The following is an 18,318-nucleotide window of genomic DNA, read 5'->3' on the forward strand; positions in this document are numbered from 1 at the left end:
TTCTAAAAGTGTAACATCTCACCTGTATGTGCTTACAGTGCTCATGTCAGCAAGTCTCACCAGACCGCACATGCACAGTGTGTGAGGGAAACTGAAACAGCTGGAAGCAAAGACTATGAGAGTGTCCTCAGCTCCAATTTGCATGGAAATGTGATGTCAGCTCTGCCTTTGATCATGGAAAGTGTGTTACAACAAAAGGCCTTACGCCAGCTCTTTTGAAAATTAGAATCAGGTTTTACCATTATTACCAACTACAATCAGCTGCGCAGAAGCAAATGTTGCACACAGGTGTCTTAATGTGGATGGCTGTGGGCATCTCTCGAACAAAGGCCTTCGCTCTCTGTGACTCCCGGAGAGAAGAACGCCACCAAAACGCATTGGAAAGCTTATCAAGCCATTCTCTTTGTCTACTGTAAGACTTTTTTTCACAAGACGTGTGGAGATGTAGCGCGAAACCTGCGGCAGGTCTTTGATCCTGTGCACGCTCGATATGGAATACTTGACATGATATGAGAAGAATGTTAATTCTTTATTAAGAATTGAGCAAAGGTGAAGGTGTCTAAAACTGAAGTGAAAGACATTTTATTTTAATAGCTGTGTTCCTCATGAGTTTGAGTTACAGGGAACAAAATAAACAAATAAAATGCATAAAATCATACAATGGCGACTCAGAGGCTCAACAAAATATGTGCTCGCGTTTTAAGAGTGGAGAATGGGATCTAATGACTCCTGGCGAAGTGTAATTAAGGTGTCTTCTCCCGTTATGGAGCATCATAGAGTCTGTGTCCTCTCAAAGCTTCCAGACGCATCGGTCCTACAGCGTGCACGTCAATACTCATTACACAAGCAGACACACACACGTACACACTGGTGCTGCTCCAGAGTGATTTCCTGTTGCAGAGCTTTGTGAAAATAATAGTTCTGGGCAGAGTTGAGCCCGGGTCTCAGTTGCAGCTCTATCATGCGTGAGGATGTGAGATCTCGGGTCATTCGCAACAGTGGCCCTCTCTCTTCCATAAACATCTTGATTGTGTCTGCTAGTTTCCCGAAGTGCTTATAAAAAGTCCATTCCTTTAATGGTTGGATTGAGCCAAAAACAGTATTTATATTTTTTACCTGTTTATTAAGAATGCAGATTCTTATGTTTAAAATCATTAAGGCAAATGTGGGTCTCTAATTCTTAAACATAGAAACAGATGTTGAAAGAACAAATACTTTGACATTAAACATAGCAGTGTGCATACTCACTGTGCGGTGATACATGCCCAGCAAAACAGGATGCTGGGAAATGGCCTCCACTGCAGAGAGTGTGTTTCGGATCAGTTCTTCAGATGCTGCCTGACCTGATGTTTGTAGATGAAATTATGTTTGAAAGCACAGAAGAAATCAAACAGTTATCGTAATTTTGAGCACTTCATTTTAGGATAATGGCTAAAAAAAAGCATCTCATCTCCTGACAAATAACATGCTTGGGAAATTAGAGCGAAATTACATTAGAGCCACACGTCTTATTATGAGGCAGCCAAGCGTCTTATAAAATAACTAAAGGATTTAGATTAGTTCATGCAAGACTGATTTTAAGGAACAAAATGAAGTGAGTGAGAGAGAGAGAAAGAGAGAGAGAGAGAAGAGAGAGAGAGAGAGAGACCTACCTATAGAACTTCCCAAACTCGTCTCATTGGAGTCGATGGAGGTCATGTGATTCTTTCGATATGCAAAAGAGAGACGCCATATGAACATTAACATTTCTGTCATAATCCGGGATTTCCGCAACAAAAAGGTTAATGTGCAAAAAGACATAACTCCATGTGTTTTTATTGTGCAGTCCAAGTAGAGCTGTCAAACGATTAATCACGATTAATCGCATCCAGAATAAAAGTTTATGTTTACATATTTCACATATATATTATATTTTGTATAATATATGTCTATGTACTGTGCATATTAATTTTGTATTTATAAACACAAAAACATAGACATACATACATACACACACATATATATATATATATATATATATATATATATATATATAAATGTACATGTATTTATTTATATTTATCAATAATTTAAAGTCATATTTAATTAATTATTAATTTTTATATGTTTCTTAAATAAATGCGTGTATGTATATGTGTTTATACATACAAACGTATATGCATAGTACACATACATATATTATCTAAACACAAACTTTTATTCTGGATGCGATTCATCGTGATTAATCGTTTGACAGCTCTAATTCCAAGTAATATCAAACAAACTGCTGCAAATTTTTTTTTAATGACTATTTATTTTTTACCTTGCAAATAAACTCATCATTTTATAAAATCAGCCTGGCAGATATAATCACAGTTATTAGATATGTTCAACAATTTCAATAAGACTATTTTGTCAACAGTAACGGTGACATTTTTTTTGACAATTTTCTGTTGACATTTTTTAATTTTGAAAAACAGTTTAAATACCACAATAATGGAATATGACCCTCATTACCAACTCTTACTATAAATATGCCAGGGAACTATATTAATACTTGGAGTTCAGAGAAATTGTTAAAATCACTAAACTGAGACATTGCACTTACCAGCAGTTTCCCAAATTTGCAGAGAAAGGCGTCAGTCACCACTTGTGGTCGGAAAATCTGCACAGATATAACCAGAGGCACAGATATAAAGTGATATAGATATCCATTCTAAAAGTACTGCTACACTGTATAGACACTGTACTGCTACTGTAAAGACGGTTTCAGCAGCAACAACATAAACATGTTATGTGGCACAAACTTATCTTCCGGTAGACATCCACAAATAATTCATAACTATTGAATAGTTTTAATTACATTTTTTAAGAATTAATATACAATAACATATTCATTTAAATCAATATAAATATACAGTCACCTAAAGGATTATTAGGAACACCTGTTCAATTTCTCATTAATGCAATTATGGTGGTGGTGTAACGGTGTGGGGGATGTTTTCTTGGCACACTTTAGGCCCCTTAGTGGCAATTGGGCATCGTTTAAATGCCACGGCCTACCTGAGCATTGTTTCTGACCATGTCCATCCCTTTATGACCACCATGTACCCGTCCTCTGATGGCTTCTTCCAGCATAATGCACCATGTCACAAAGCTTGAATCATTGCAAATTGGTTTGTTGAACATGACAATGAGTTCACTGTACTAAAATGGCCCCCACAGTCACCAGATCTCAACCCAATAGAGCATCTTTGGGATGTGGTGGAACGGGAGCTTCGTGCATCCCACAAATCTCCATCAACTGCAAGATGCTATCCTATCAATATGGGCCAACATCTCTAAAGAATGCTTTCAGCACCTTGTTGAATCAATGCCACGTAGAATTAAGGCAGTTCTGAAGGCGAAAGGGGGTCAAACACAGTATTACTATGGTGTTCCTAATAATCCTTTAGGTGAGTGTAAATTAAAATGTACAATAAATTGTTTAATTATAACCAAACATAAATAGGAAGTTAACTTTAGGCCAGGCGAGTTCATCCTATAAAACTTAGATTTAAATTCTAAGGATGTGGTGTTGATTAAAAACCGGTTAAAGGAACAATACATCGTGTTTAGGAGGATCTATTGACGGAAATGCAATATAATACATGAAACTATTTCTTCAGAGGTGTATGAAGACCTTACGTAATGAACCATTATGTTTCTTATACCTTAGAATAAGCTGTTTATATCTACATACAGAGCGGCCCTTCAAACATTGAATTCGCCGCCGTGTTTTGTACAGCAGCCCCAAACGGACAAACAACTCTACAACGCGCGTTTCCTCTCTCTCTCTCTGCTGCGGTATCGTGATGAAGTGGATCGCAGGATGATCCGTACGTTTCGTATTCTACAGTTTGGAACGCATGTGACCCGTCGATAAACTGAGTTTATTCATCATTGAGTGAAATGCGCTATCGCTCTCTCTCTCCAGTATCTGGACGAGTACAATGTTAAAGCAGTTCCAGATAAACAATGACGCTCAAAACTGCTTCATCACACAGCTAATATTACAACAACAACATATCTTTTTGTGTTAGTATGCTACTCACATACTGATCCGAATCAAAGCAACATCCTCGGGGTTGAATTTTAGATGATCTTTCTCTGCTGGAAAAGTATCTCCATAGATATCTGCGAGTATCTCTGCTACAAGGCTTAGTACCGCAGGTCCTAACGCGTCTCTGGTGGAAAGTCATTCTAATATAAACGCAGGTCGTAGCTCCTGCCTGACTTCTATCCTTCTTTTCAAACTTATAATCCACAAACCTTTTATTTTATGTAATACATAAGACATTGCTCTTTCTACAGTCTTTCTAATGCCCGCAAATCTGTTCCCTGCGTCAACAGTCTTTTTGTACTATGGTTGCCACCGTCGTGTTTGGACTTTTTAATCAAAAACTGCGCCTTTAATAGACGTGTAAAAACACTGGTAGTACCAGTGACACTGTTGGTGGGGGGTTTGCTGTGGGGTGGTCGAAGATGCAGCTGTGCGCATGATGCATTTCACTTTCAGTTTTGAATATATCTATAATAAATATATAATGATATTTTCAATATCTTTCTTAATAAAAACACACAAAACTTCTTAAAAGTACAATGACCTTTGCTTAGCCTATATTAAACACAGACCTTACAAAACGAATAATCACAGCATGTGTGTGTATTTACTGTAGACGGTGAAATCAACAGCTCTGAATCAGCTCTGAATACACTGTATATATCATTTACACACTGAAACAAGCTTGTATAGTGTTGTTAATAGCTGATGTCAATTAACACGCCATTTAGGGGGCAAACCAAAGAAACAATGCGCTGTTACTTGCAGCCGAACCAACCCGAGAACGAAACGAGAACGATTTAAGGTCGCTTTTGATTGTAGTAACTTAGGCCTACTTATGTGATTATTTTATTTGTCTGTGACATGCATAAAGAAATGATGTGTTAGAGTCTCTGTGTGTGTGCGGGTGAAACCCGCCACAGCTTGAATATGTGATGGTGGTACGTATGAAGTGGTCAAGTACAAAAGCTTGTGTAATTTGACAAACATCTTCTGCTTATACTTTCATATATAAAATCATTAATCTTTAATTTATAACTCCATCTTGGTAGTCCAAACAATTGTGGCCTGTATCCGTGGTTTACTTCCCACTACCGCCTCGCTTTTGACATGGCCGCGGCGGATACTTCCCAGTGAAACATTATCTGTAACATTCTCATCCTGCCCGTTATACTGTTCTGTGAAATCTCCCCGTCCCGGGCTATTTTTAAATGGCAGGTTTTTTAAATAATGGGCGGGAAACTAGAGATCGGATCAGATATCCAGATGTGGAAGCCACTTGATGTTCACAAGTGTAAACGCGATGTGTCCTGAAGATCCGATCTGCTTGTTCGGATCACAAAGATCACATGTTAATGACAAATATAAACGCAGCCTGAGTAACATAAAAAATCATCAGTTCTCAAAGTCAAGTCTGCTACATCTTACAGTTATCTTGAAGTTGAACAAACATTGGAGGATTTTTTACTTTCATATCATTCTGATAAGGTCTAACTGTCTATCTTAACATCCAGTGAATTGTGTTTTTACATGTTTGGAATACTTGCTCTACTTTCCTGCACTGTGACTGTTGTTTCGATGCTCAACGCTACCAACCGTGTACCGATATCTAAGCTAAGATGTATGTCAGACCATCTGACATAAAACACCATCTGCCGAGGGCTACATTCAAAATCTTATTGCTGACATATAGCGCAACATGACAAGCACTGATTGTAATGAATAGCACACACACAAAAAAAGTGTTTCGTCAGCTAACAGCATAAGCCATTTTTCCCATCATGCACCATTTTGAACAGGCAACAAAAGATGTCAAGCCTGCACCGTTTAAAATCTCACACTGGGATGCGATTGCTCCCTCCGAAGCAACTCAGTTGGTGCGAGTAAGAGTCTAAAAGACGAGAGCGCGGGAGATGGTGTTTGTGCTGTAGGGCCATAATGATGCAAGGTCAAAGGTCGAAATGCAGGACGATGAGATATTAAGCACTTATCAATAAGGGCTGCCACTATTCGGTTTTCTAGAACACTGGATCTCGACCTCCGCGCTGACCTCTGTGACTGATGAGCGCTGTGAGTGTCAGCGTGCCGCGCTCGCTGTCAGTAAAGCAACAGGCCAGAGACACGGATGAGACCAGAGAGGGCTCCACACATGAATGTATTTATGGATGCGCAAACACAGGCATGCTCCGACATTACAAGAGCACAACGTCTCTCTGAACCACACACCGGCTTAGATCACTCAAGCCGGGCTCAAGGGCATCAGAGACTAGTGAAGTCTCAAAGATGCAGACCAACCTGCTACTGGGAAGACAACCAGTTATGCCCTCCAGCATTTTTGTTAATATGGGTAAACACACACACCGTTTCACAGGGCCGGATTTTTTGACTTTCGGCTAAAATCTGTTCAATTTGTCAGATAAGGACCGCCCTCTGAGGAAGGAAGAAGCTTTCCGATTAATATTTTAGACTGGTAGTGTAACTTTGCACATGACTAACTTCCTACTTTGAGAATAATAATGAAGACATAGTCGTAATAAAAGAGTTGTAGTATAGTTGTAGTATTTTAGTACAAAATGTTGTAGAAAATAAAACAAATGGACATGAAAAGTGTTGTATTGATCAGAAATGTTTTTTAATTAAAGCGTAATCCATAACTTTGCCTCTCTATCAGCATCTCTGTTTGAAACATGAAATTGAAAGTCACTTTGCGTTGGCGTGTGTGTTGAAAAACAACTGATATTTCCCACAAATTCTGACTCGACAGCTCAAATATAAATAACTATTTCACGCTTTCCATTGTGAAGGAGAGAGTTTTAAACACAGATTGTTTAAAAAAGTAACAAAATTATTGTTATAAAATTTGAATAAAAGTTGTAGCTTAAAAGTTACATAAAATTCTCAATATATCACAGATCTTGTGGGTTTAAGGAACACATTTAATATACAGTATTATATTCAGCAGTTTATTAAATGAAAAGTGCAATCTACCGGCATCTCGTTTCGAAACATAAAATTATTGAAGGTTATTTTGATTGTTTATGTAAATATAAAAAACCATGACATGCTTTCCTTTGTAAATCAGGTTAAGGTAAACAAAGAGTTTTTAACAATGATCGTTTAGAAAAAGGTAAAAAAGTTTTAAATCATATTGCAGATCTTGTGGGTTTTGGGAATGTATTTTAAAATAAACTATATATTCAGCCATCATTCATTTGCTAAATTTAAAGTATAACAAATAAAATAGCAATAGGTTTCTAGCGATTCACGCTTATCACAGTTGTCTTTATTTTAGATGAACGAGGAAATTTAAAGGTTTTTTTTGGAGGATCTATTAACAGAAATGCAATTTCAAATACATAATTTGTCTTCAGAGGTGTATAAAGACCATTTATTATCTTAGAATGAGCTATTTCTATCTACATATACCGCGGGTCCCCTTATATGGAATCACCATGTTTTGTTAGGCTCTGCAGTGTTTCGAAAGGGAGAGGTGGAGTGAGCTTTTGGTTGCAATTCGCAACCTCTTCGCTAAATCCAGAGTTATTATATTTTTGTTCATAGTTTTATTTTATCTAATAAATTTGGTCTAATCTTGTTTTAAATTAGCTTTTAATTAAATTTTATTCTATGCTCTTGTCATTTCATAATTGAGAATAATTTATATTTATTTGAGTTTTATCTTAGTTTATTATTATAATTTTAGTACCTAAAACTTATTTCAGTGTATTTCTGAGGCAATATTTTATTTGTTTTTATGGAACAGAAACGTTTTCAAAGTTTAATTTTTTGTGGACTATAATAACCTTGCTTTAATTACAATTAAAGTGATCCAGTTTTGTCCATTTTAGTTTTGTATCAGTCTGGCCAGGCTGAACTGCTGTTGTTTTAAAAACTTTTGTAAGTGTGGACGATATCTCACACAAAATATCATGAGAAGACCATTGAAACAATGACCACATATCCACTGGACCTCATACGACAGGCAAACACCAAGAAAAGAACGGCCTATCAGCGGACGTTGTGACTCTGCGTTAATGGACATATCAGCGTATCCTCCTCAGATGAATTAATAGCCGCTGAACTATCAGACAGACGGCTCTATCATCTCCAGCCATTCAATGAGATGACTCAATATGTTGCTGAATCCATGGCAAATCCTGTCTGAGCATTAGACTGTATTTAATCAGTAAAGAGACACATCATTTCTATACTGACAAGCATCTTTCTCTAAGAAAACCACAACCCTTCGTATTCATTTCACCGTGACTGAGTGTCAGCAGTAAATCCAATTTTGCACCATTTGGCAGCTGGTAATAATCTCTCTCTGTTTATATATGTGTGTGTGTGAATAGAAAGCTCTTTAATGGATCATTTCATTCTGACACACACAACGATTAAACGCAGCGAGTGACAGGCAGGTACAGCACACTCTTTCTTTATTATCTCTGCAGATAAAGATGCTTCATAAAGTCATTTGGAGTTTATTTTGCTTTCATTATAAGCGTTGTGTAATTAATTTAGGCAGGTTCAATCTATTCCTTAATTCATTGATTCATTCATACACAAACACACTGTCACGATATATCCCTCTGCTCTGTCCCAGGGGCCACACTTAACTTCTTGACACATAACTTCTGGCCATAAATATTTCTTACTGACCATAAACTATTTTTGTCCCTATGACACTGACATTATTTAGCTGTTAGTATATTTGTAAAAAACAGTGCAGTTCGCTGTCATTCACAGCATCATATACAGTATGAAATGAGCTCTGTTAAGGTATCTCCGAATGTTATTTTTGCGTTGGATTATTGTATGTCATATGTTGTATATACAGTATACAGCAGAGCTATTAAATACTTTGTTTTGTCAAACGGTCGAAGGTGTGTAATTATTTTTATATTCATTATAAACACACGCCTACTATATGAAGTGGTTCCACACCTGTTGACTGCATTACAGTTTCATATCACTTAGCCAATTTTAATTGATATAACAGAGTGGTTACAGTATGTAGACCACAGACCATCACAGCACACAGACCCCTTAGCTTATCGACGTTTATAAATGTCAAACTTTACCAGTGGCAAAAATTGCACGTGCGGTCTTTAAATAAACACATAAAAATGATAAAAAATCATTAAGCTTTCATCTATGTGTATTCATGGAGTTTAAATGTTAGGGGAAAAATACATTTTAAGACATCTTGCCAGACCAAAAGTGGACCTTTCTGTAGAATGGTCCAAATGAATCATTCCTCTGGAACACAAAAAAGATATTTTGCAAAATGTCTCTGTGGTTTTGTGTCCATTTAATGGAAGTCAATGAGGCTGCTTGCTTCCCAACATTCTTCAGAATATCTTTTGTTTTCTGCAGCAGTAAGTCATACAGTTTTGAAATTACATGTGGGTGAATAGAATTGACATGTTTGGGTGAACTATCACAGCAAAGCTTGATGCAGACACACACACACCTGTGAGGTGAGCAGATGCAGCACCACAGCCATCATGGGCAGGCTCTGCTTTAGCTGACGGGCCTGCGTCGGGGATGGATGCTTCCTTCCCACAATGCACCCTAGCGAAGACAGGATGTCATCTGTGGAGAGCCCACATAAACAGAGGCAGTGAGAAATCAACCAATCACAAACAAATCCCCACGTTCAATCCGGGCAGGTGGCCGGGGGCGAGAGCAGGTGCACTCGGCGGGTGCTTCCCAATGTCGGGACGAAACCCGCAGGAAGGACGTGAACCGGTTTGAACCGGTGTTGACTAGGGAGCAGTGGCGTGTAGCGGCACTGATTCTAAAATGAAAAAGGTAGAACGGGTCGATACTCTAGAGCCCGTTCACGTATTCAATCAGAAAGGTAATTAAAGACAGACCAATCAAATCGGATACTGATTCTCATTGCCCCCCACCCTTGTTTTGCTGTTTCTTCTCTTGTTAATTCTTAGCGCTCGTTTTTTTTGGGTGAATTGTGATTGATTTACCTAGGATGGCTGGCAGCTCGTGCACTGTGTGACGAATGAAGAGGGTCAGGCATTTCGACAGGTATTCATTGCCGGTTTGCTGCTCCTTCCCTGGCGTGGCCTTTCGGACGTCTCTTTCAATATACATCACCAGCCTGAGAGAAGGGTTTGCAAAACATTATTATTCATCTGCAGACACAGACCAAACAGAGCGAGGAAGAGGTGGCAGAGAGAGAGAGACGGATCTGAGACACACAACGAAGAGAGAATAGATGTTTTTAATCAATTACGCTCAACAGCTGGAGAGGTGACAGAAAGGAGATGAAATGGTGTTGATCCTAAAACAATATCGGAAGGGGAATGAGGTCCGTCTGTGCAGAAAGCAAGATGCATCTGGTCTAGAATTGAATCTGAAGAGTATAATGTAATAAAATTGTAAACCGAATAAAAGATGAATGAATGGGACCTGATTGAAACATGCAAACTGACTCTTAGAGATTTAGAATGAACAATGAGGTTAGTGTTTGAACAACAATTTTATTTCAGGTTGGATCAGAGCTCATTGTTGTGAGAACTGCCTTAGAGTCCACATTACAATTCACGTGCAATAAAATGCATATTGCTTTTCTTTTAATATCTTGGAATGCCGTATGATAAATACAACTTAGTGAGATAGATATGTCATTGCATGCAATTTAATACTCATTTTTTCCTTTAAAAAATGTGGTGTATTTTTCAAGTATATATCAGTGAACACTTTGCTTACAAATACAAAAATATCTTTGAAAAGAAAAGTAACACCACTAACTAGATTTATTCATTTTCTGAAGGTGATCTAAGTGACACCTGCAAAAGCTGTCGGCATGATGCTGGGGTGTTTTGGCTAGTAACTCGCTAACCCAAATCCAAACAGCCCACAGCCTCAGTCTGTGATACTCTGTTCTCTAGTTACAAAGTGATTCAGGTCCTTACAAAAATGGAAATCTAGAATTGTATTTCTTTATTACTAACTATTTAGCTGCTGGATAAGTTCAGATACTTAGAAAAGAAAATCACAAATTAAAAACATTATTACTATATTTTATGATTAATATATCTTATATTCACTATTTTATGTAATTCCATTCTTAACCCAAAGTATGAGCAATAGCAAATATTAAATGCTCCCCTGAGAAAAAAACACTGATTAAAATGGCAACATTCTGCTTCAGTCAATGAAGAGAATCACTAAACAACACACTGACAAAATGGTGTGCTTTAGTAGATGAAAATGAAAATCAATTATTAAAATATACTTAATAGAATTATGTTCCTGCTTTTATACAAAAAGTATACAAAAAATTGTTATTATGAATAAAACATCTTTGGTATAATAAAATCTACAAATTTTGGTGTTAAGATTTGAATTTTTTTGTTTGAGTAATTTTAATTGAACAAATTATTAAGTGAATCCAACTCCATATTCTTATTTTAAACCCATTTATATTGGCAAAATTATGTTATTTTTTACCCTAACCCACACCAATTGTTAAAATAATATAATATACTCTTTCTCATGTCATTCCAAACCTGTATGACTTACTTTCTTCTGCAGAACAAATAAAAATACATTTTGAAAATAGACTTTACATTTCTCTGAATATCTTCTTTTGTGTTCCACAGAAGAGACATATACAGATTTTGAAAGTCATGAAGGTGAATAAATGATGACTAAACTTTACGTTAGAAGTGAACTAACATTTTAACCAAGAGTCAAAAGCATTAAATTTAATGGTGCTTTTGGTCCCGTTAGTTCCATTTTAAACCAAAGTGTTAAAACGGATTACTTTTTTGTTGCAGTCACATGCTCTGAAAATGATATGATGCAAGTAAATAAATAATAGCATAATATTCACTGTAAAAAATCTTAATTTTAAGGAATTTTTCTGATTTTGTAATATCTGTCCAAGTGATACAGATTTTCCATGTAAAATGTAAAAAACTAAGGAATTGTACAGTTTTTACTCAGATTTTTATGTATTTATGATATGCGGTCAATAAACATACAGTCAGGTCCATAAATATTGGGACATCGACAGGATTCTTACATTTTTGGCCCTATATACACCACCACAATGGATTTCAAATGAAACAAACAAGATGTCCTTTAACTGCAGACTGTCAGTTTTAATTTGAGGGTATTTACATCCAAATCAGGTGAATGGTGTAGGAACTAAAACAGTTTGCATATGTGCCTCCCACTTGTTAAGGGACCAAAAGTAATGGGACAATTGGCTTCTCAGCTGTTCCATGGCCAGGTGTTTGTTATTCCCTCACTATCCCAATTTACAATGAGCTGAGATAAGGTCCTGAGTTCATTTCAAGTGTGCTATTTGCATTTGGAATCTGTTGCTGTCAACTGTCAAGATGAGATCAGAGAGCTGTCACTATCAGTGAAGCAAGCCATCATTAGGCTGAAAAAACAAAACAAACCCATCAGAGAGATATCAAAAACATTAGGCGTGGCCAAAAGAACTGTTTGGATCATTCTTAAAAGAAGGAACGCACCGGTGAGCTCAGCAACACCAAAAGACCCGGAAGACCACGGAAAACAACTGCGGTGGATGAAGAATTCTTTCCCTGGTGAAGAAAACACCATTCACAACAGTTGGCCAGATCAAGAACACTCTCCAGGATGTAAGTGTATGCGTGTCAAAAGTCAAAGATCAAGACAACACTTCATAAGAGTGAATACAGAGGGTTCACCACAAGATGTAAACCATTGGTGAGCCTCAAAAACAGGAAGGCCAGATTAGAGTTTGCCAGATTAGAGTTTGCAAAACAACATCTAAAAAAGCCTTCACAGTTCTGGAACAACATCCTATGGACAGATGAGACCAAGATCCACTTGTACCAAAGTGATGGGAAGAGAAGAGTATGGAGAAGGAAAGGAACTGCTCATGATCCTAAGCATATCACCTCATCAGTGAAGCACGGCGGTGGTAGTGTCATGGCGTGGGCATGTATGGCTGCCAGTGGAACTGTCTCTCTTGTATTTATTGATGATGTGACTGCTGACAAAGGCAGCAGGATGAATTCTGAAGTGTTTCGGGTAATATTATCTGCTCATATTCAGCCAAATGCTTCAGAAATCATTGGACGGTGCTTCACAGTGCAGATGGACAATGACCCAAAGCATACTGCAAAAGCAACCAAACAGTTTTTGAAGGGAAAGAAGTGGACTGTTATGCAATGGCCAAGTCAATCACCTGACCTGAATCCGATTGAGCATGCATTTCACTTGCTGAAGACAAAACTGAAGGGAAAATGCCCCAAGAACAAGCAGGAACTGAAGACGGTTGCAGTAGAGGGATGAAACCCAGCGTCTGGTGATGTCTATGCGTTCCAGACTTCAGACTGTAATTGACTGCAAAGATTTGCAACCAAGTATTAAAAAGTGAAAGTTTGATTTATGATTATTATTCTGTCCCATTACTTTTGGTCCCTTAACAAGTGGGAGGCACATATGCAAACTGTTGTAGTTCCTACACCATTCACCTGATTTGGATGTAAATACCCTCAAATTAAAACTGACAGTCTGCAGTTAAAGCACATCTTGTTCGTTTCATTTGAAATCCATTGTGGTGGTGTATAGAGACAAAAATGTAAGAATTGTGTCAATGTGCCAATATTTATGGACCTGACTGTAAAATAACACAAAAGGACCGCAAATTTACAAGAAAAAAACTGGAAAACATAATTTTACAGTTTATTTCTGTCGCCACAGCTTTGCCAAGCAGTTGGTTTTTATAGCTTATTTTTGAAATAGGTTAAAAAGTATTAAAGTACAGAAAATTATAATATATCCCTATGCACTGTAATTTTACAGGAAAAAAAACTTTATATTTTACAGTGATGTTTTTGAGCAAATAATTACTTTTTAGAAGCTTTTGGTTTAAAATAATCATGTCAAGTTCTTATATTGCTTTAAAAGTTCACATCTGTTGAAACCCAGACACACCGCCTGCAGCTCATTAAATACATTGCAGGACCTAAGATGTTCTCAGATCATTCAATGACTATTCTTGCACTAAAAAACGGGCGCTCCACCAACGGCACAGACAGGTCTATAAAAATAGCTCGTCAAGAGCACCTGCTCCTCCTCTGAATGAGAGAAATGAGCTCGTGAGATGTTGAGATCCACAGCACCGGCAGTGACAGCCCATCTCTGCCCCCGAGCCCATGCTAATTAAGAAACACTGTTAATTAACTTGTTTGCAACCATCGCTGCGCACTTCTTTACAATCAGCGCCTCAACATCTCCCTGCGAGCGAGCCGGGGCCTCCCAGCCCCTCACCACACACACTCATACCCGCACACACAAACAAACGCACACGTATTTCTGCTGAGGCGCCTCTCTCAAATTAGACACGGATGAAAAAGCAAACAGTGAGAAAATTGCACTGAGCCCAGCAGTGTGGGAAGGAAATGCACCCAGCAATTATACCGGAGGCTGAAAGTTAAGTTTGAACAGAACACTAGAGGGTACACACTGGATAAAACTCCAATGAGAGCGCAATCGCCTACTTAACTAGAGCGCTCGGTAAAGGGGAGAACTGGGACCGACACGCAAACAACAGGTATTGAACCTGCACTGACCTAACAAATAAAAGCAAAACCTACAGTTAGCATTAAAATCAGCTTGTTTAGATGCCCAGAGCTCCATAACGCAACATTTAATCCTGGCTTTGAATTAGTTGCTAAGTGACTCGAGTCTATTGAATGGTAATTGGCACTGAAATGAACACAGAGATATTCTGAGTTTAGGGATATTCTTGGCAAATCTCTTTTGAGACTCATCCATACAGAAAATGTCAACCGAACTAAAAGCTTTAAACCTCTTTTTCGAGTCTAGTTAAAAAAGACGTATGACTGACGATTACAACAAAAGCAGTACAATATATTCAATGGGAGAATTCATTGTTTTTTTCATAAAAATGCATGTAAACAGGCCATATAAATCTTTGCCATATATACTAAGTAGCAGGACCACGTATAGACGGTTTCAGCGGTAAAAACATAAACAAACGCTATGTGCCCCAAACGTAACTTCCGGTAGACGTACGCAAAAAATCAATAACTGTTAAGTAGTTTTAATATAATTTAACACAATAAATATATAATGAAATATTAATATGAATTCAAATTAATATATAAATTAAATCTAAAATAAATTGTTATATTATAACCAAACACAGACCGTAAGTTAACGTCGTGTCAGTGTGTGCATCCGATGAAACAGTCTATGCATTTTTGTTAACAACACTGGTCCAGCTGTACTTCCTGCGTTAGTTTTCTGTATGGGCATCCGAAGCATAAAACGTGTGGACGGGTCTTAATTACGGCACTTCAGTGTAGTGAAAAAGATCCGGGACAAGTAGTTTTGACGCAAAACGGAATGGAGATTAATTTATATACTGTAGACTCGGGTCAGGTGGAATGGATGTGAGCAAGCAGCAGCGTCGGAGTCAAGACAGAAGCTAAAATGTGGAATGGAGTTTAATTTAATAAGCATTCCTCAAGTGAAATGCATTTGACTGACGGCACTTTGAAAAATGAACAACATGTTAAAATTTGACTTGAAGCTACAGGCATCTGTTTTACATTATAATCCTAATGAAAACAACAAATTCGGGCAGTTGTCGCCTAATGGTTAGAGAGTCAGACTCGTAATCAGAAGGTGGCCAGTTCGATTCTCATGACCATCGGGTAACGACTCAGGTGCCCTTGAGCAAGGCACCTTACCCCCATTTGCTCCCCGGGCGCTGCACTGATAGCTGCCCACTGCTCAGGGTGTACATGTGTCCACCACTTGCTGTGCGTGTGTTCACTACTCTCTGGATGGGTTAAAAGGAGTTTTATGCACTTTAAGGAGTTAACCATGTTTTCAAAAAAGTCCTGAGCGCGTTTTTACATGCCACCACATGTGTTATTTCTCCAGCTAAGAGCATCTTTTGATATTAAAAAAGTTTAACTTTTCTGAAAAAAAATGCCCCATGTCATGCACCTGACCAATGACAAGCGAGTAGCTAGACCTCTTGTTTCCAAAACATGCTAGTAAGGTGATTGGTTGACCAGGATTAACCACCATCCCTACTGGTACTGTCCCCACCTCATTTAAACAAGCCCTGGTAACACCTTTACTCAAGAAACCAACACTCGACCCCACAGTGGTCAGCAACTAAAACCAATCCGATTCCTGCTCTTAATTTCCAAGGCCCTCGAAAGGGAAATATTCAACCAATGTTCTGCCCATCTCTCACAGCACGACCCTCTGGAAAATCGACAATCTGGCTTCAAGAAAGGACATTCTACGGAGACCATTCTCCTGTCTGTCGTCGAAAACCTATGGCAGGCAAGGGCTAAATCCTTGTCATCTCCTCTGTTCTTTCATTTGACATATTGTTTGTCCATATATTCATTACAGAAAATGTACTGTAAGACTGTTTTTTCAAATTTTATTGAAAATGTAAAAAACTCTGGTGCTAGCTGAAAACTTTTTTTAAAGGCTGGCAGGAAAGAGTTAATGTATCCTGGAGAGGCGAGACACGCAAATCTCATCAGCTGACAACAGGAGTCCCTCAGGGATCAGATCTTGCTCTTCTCCTCTTTCTATATATACCACCTCCCTGAATTCAATCATTAAGGCACAAGTGTTCTCATCCCATTTTTATGCAGATGATATGCAGCTTTATTTCTCTTTACAACCAGATGACCCCACCATCTCTGCCTGTCTCTCTTGCCTTCTGGAAATCTCTTATTGGTCAATTGAACACCTCCTTCCCATTCAGCTAGGATCCTCAACTACAACACCCGCCAAGTCTACGAGGAAACTGGGGTGATGTTCAAAGACCAGCTCTCACATTGCAGCAACCCCTCGAACCTGCAGGTATGCAAGTATTGTATGCTACAATATCAGAAAAATCAGGCTGTTCCTGTCGGAGCATGCCACTCTGCTGCTAGTCCAAGCTCTGGTCAAATCAACACTGGACTACTGCAATTCTCTACTGGCCGGCCTTCCAACCAATGCAGTCAAGCCCTTGCAAATGATCCAGAATGCAGCTGCACGTCTAGTTTTCAATCAGCCTAAAAGAACCCATTTAACACCCCTCCTGATTTCACTTCACTGGCTGCCTGTTGCCGCCAACATCAAGTTTAAATGGCTGACACTGGCCTTCAGAACGTTAACGGTAATTTTGGCCCTTTACCTTAACTCACTGCTCCAGGTCTACATCCCCTCCCGTCATCTTCAGTCTGATAATGAGGGACGCCTGGTTGTTCCATTACAGCGAGGGACCAAATCGCAAAAACCTTTACTCATTTGGTTCCCCAGTGTTGGAATGAACTGTCAGTCTCTACCCGGACTGCAGCATCCTTCACAACTTAAAAAAAATAACTCAAAATATACCTATTCCACGTTTATTTGATTAACCAATAACTGTCTTTGTATTGTGTAAAAAAAATGTTGTTCATTCTCTCCCTTGCCTACTCCATCTTAAATCCTCCTTGTAGCATGGCCTTGTAATCTAAGGGTACTGTTTAGCCTGTTGAGAAAATGTTATATGCTCTCCTAATTGTAAGTTGCTTTGGAAAGAAGCATCTGCCAAAGGAATAAATGTAAATGTGTGCAGTGTATAAAGATGGTTCCTTTTGACCGATAAAAAAGCTTCGAGTCTTAAAAGTTATAGTATTTATATAGTAAAATGAATTCTTGATCTACGTATCCATGTATTTTTAATCACTAAGGTAATCTTATCTGCATTAAACTCCCATACAGAGAAGGTTGAGTTTTCTTTGATCAGTCTGATTGAGTTTGACAGCTGTGTAGATGACCTTCCTTAAATCGATGTGATGTGCGATTAAAAGTGTTGAAATGTTATCACCTAATGGATTGTCCGTCGAAGAGTGAAATTAAACGAATTGGAGCTTATGACAGATCTCATCTCACATATAAAGAAAAAGATTAGTTCTTGTGAGATTTACCCATCAAGGCTCGTTTGCTATCCATGTTGATAAATGATGTAAATGTTTCTGCACATTTGTATTTAAGAACTACATTTCCAAAAGAACAGTTGTAATGTATGTCAGGGTGTTTGGTTGGCTAATAGGGTGTTGTTCTGGGTGGTTTCCAGAGATTGCGAGGGTGTTGTTCCGGGTGGTTGCTAGGTGCTTACTGGTTAAAGTCAAATGAGAAAAGGTAATGTTAAAGGAGGAATAAATTAAAATCAAAAT

The 18,318-nt window shown here is 38.2% G+C and overlaps 1 protein-coding gene across 2 annotated transcripts in view; it reads right to left on the bottom strand.

Annotated features, from left to right (window-relative positions):
• ulk4 (unc-51 like kinase 4) overlaps positions 1-18,318 on the bottom strand; it is a 138,315-nt gene that overhangs the window by 61,706 nt on the left and 58,291 nt on the right. For both annotated transcript variants that reach the window (XM_056763081.1, XM_056763082.1), the window contains exons 23-27: positions 10,069-10,202; positions 9,555-9,676; positions 2,588-2,644; positions 1,653-1,704; positions 1,249-1,343 (exon numbers count right to left, since the gene is read on the bottom strand). In XM_056763081.1, the coding sequence (XP_056619059.1) occupies positions 1,249-1,343; positions 1,653-1,704; positions 2,588-2,644; positions 9,555-9,676; positions 10,069-10,202 (460 nt within the window). The remainder of the gene's footprint in view (positions 1-1,248; positions 1,344-1,652; positions 1,705-2,587; positions 2,645-9,554; positions 9,677-10,068; positions 10,203-18,318) is intronic.

This window comes from Triplophysa dalaica, chromosome 12 (assembly GCF_015846415.1).
Source record: "Triplophysa dalaica isolate WHDGS20190420 chromosome 12, ASM1584641v1, whole genome shotgun sequence".
Lineage (NCBI taxonomy): Eukaryota > Metazoa > Chordata > Actinopteri > Cypriniformes > Nemacheilidae > Triplophysa > Triplophysa dalaica.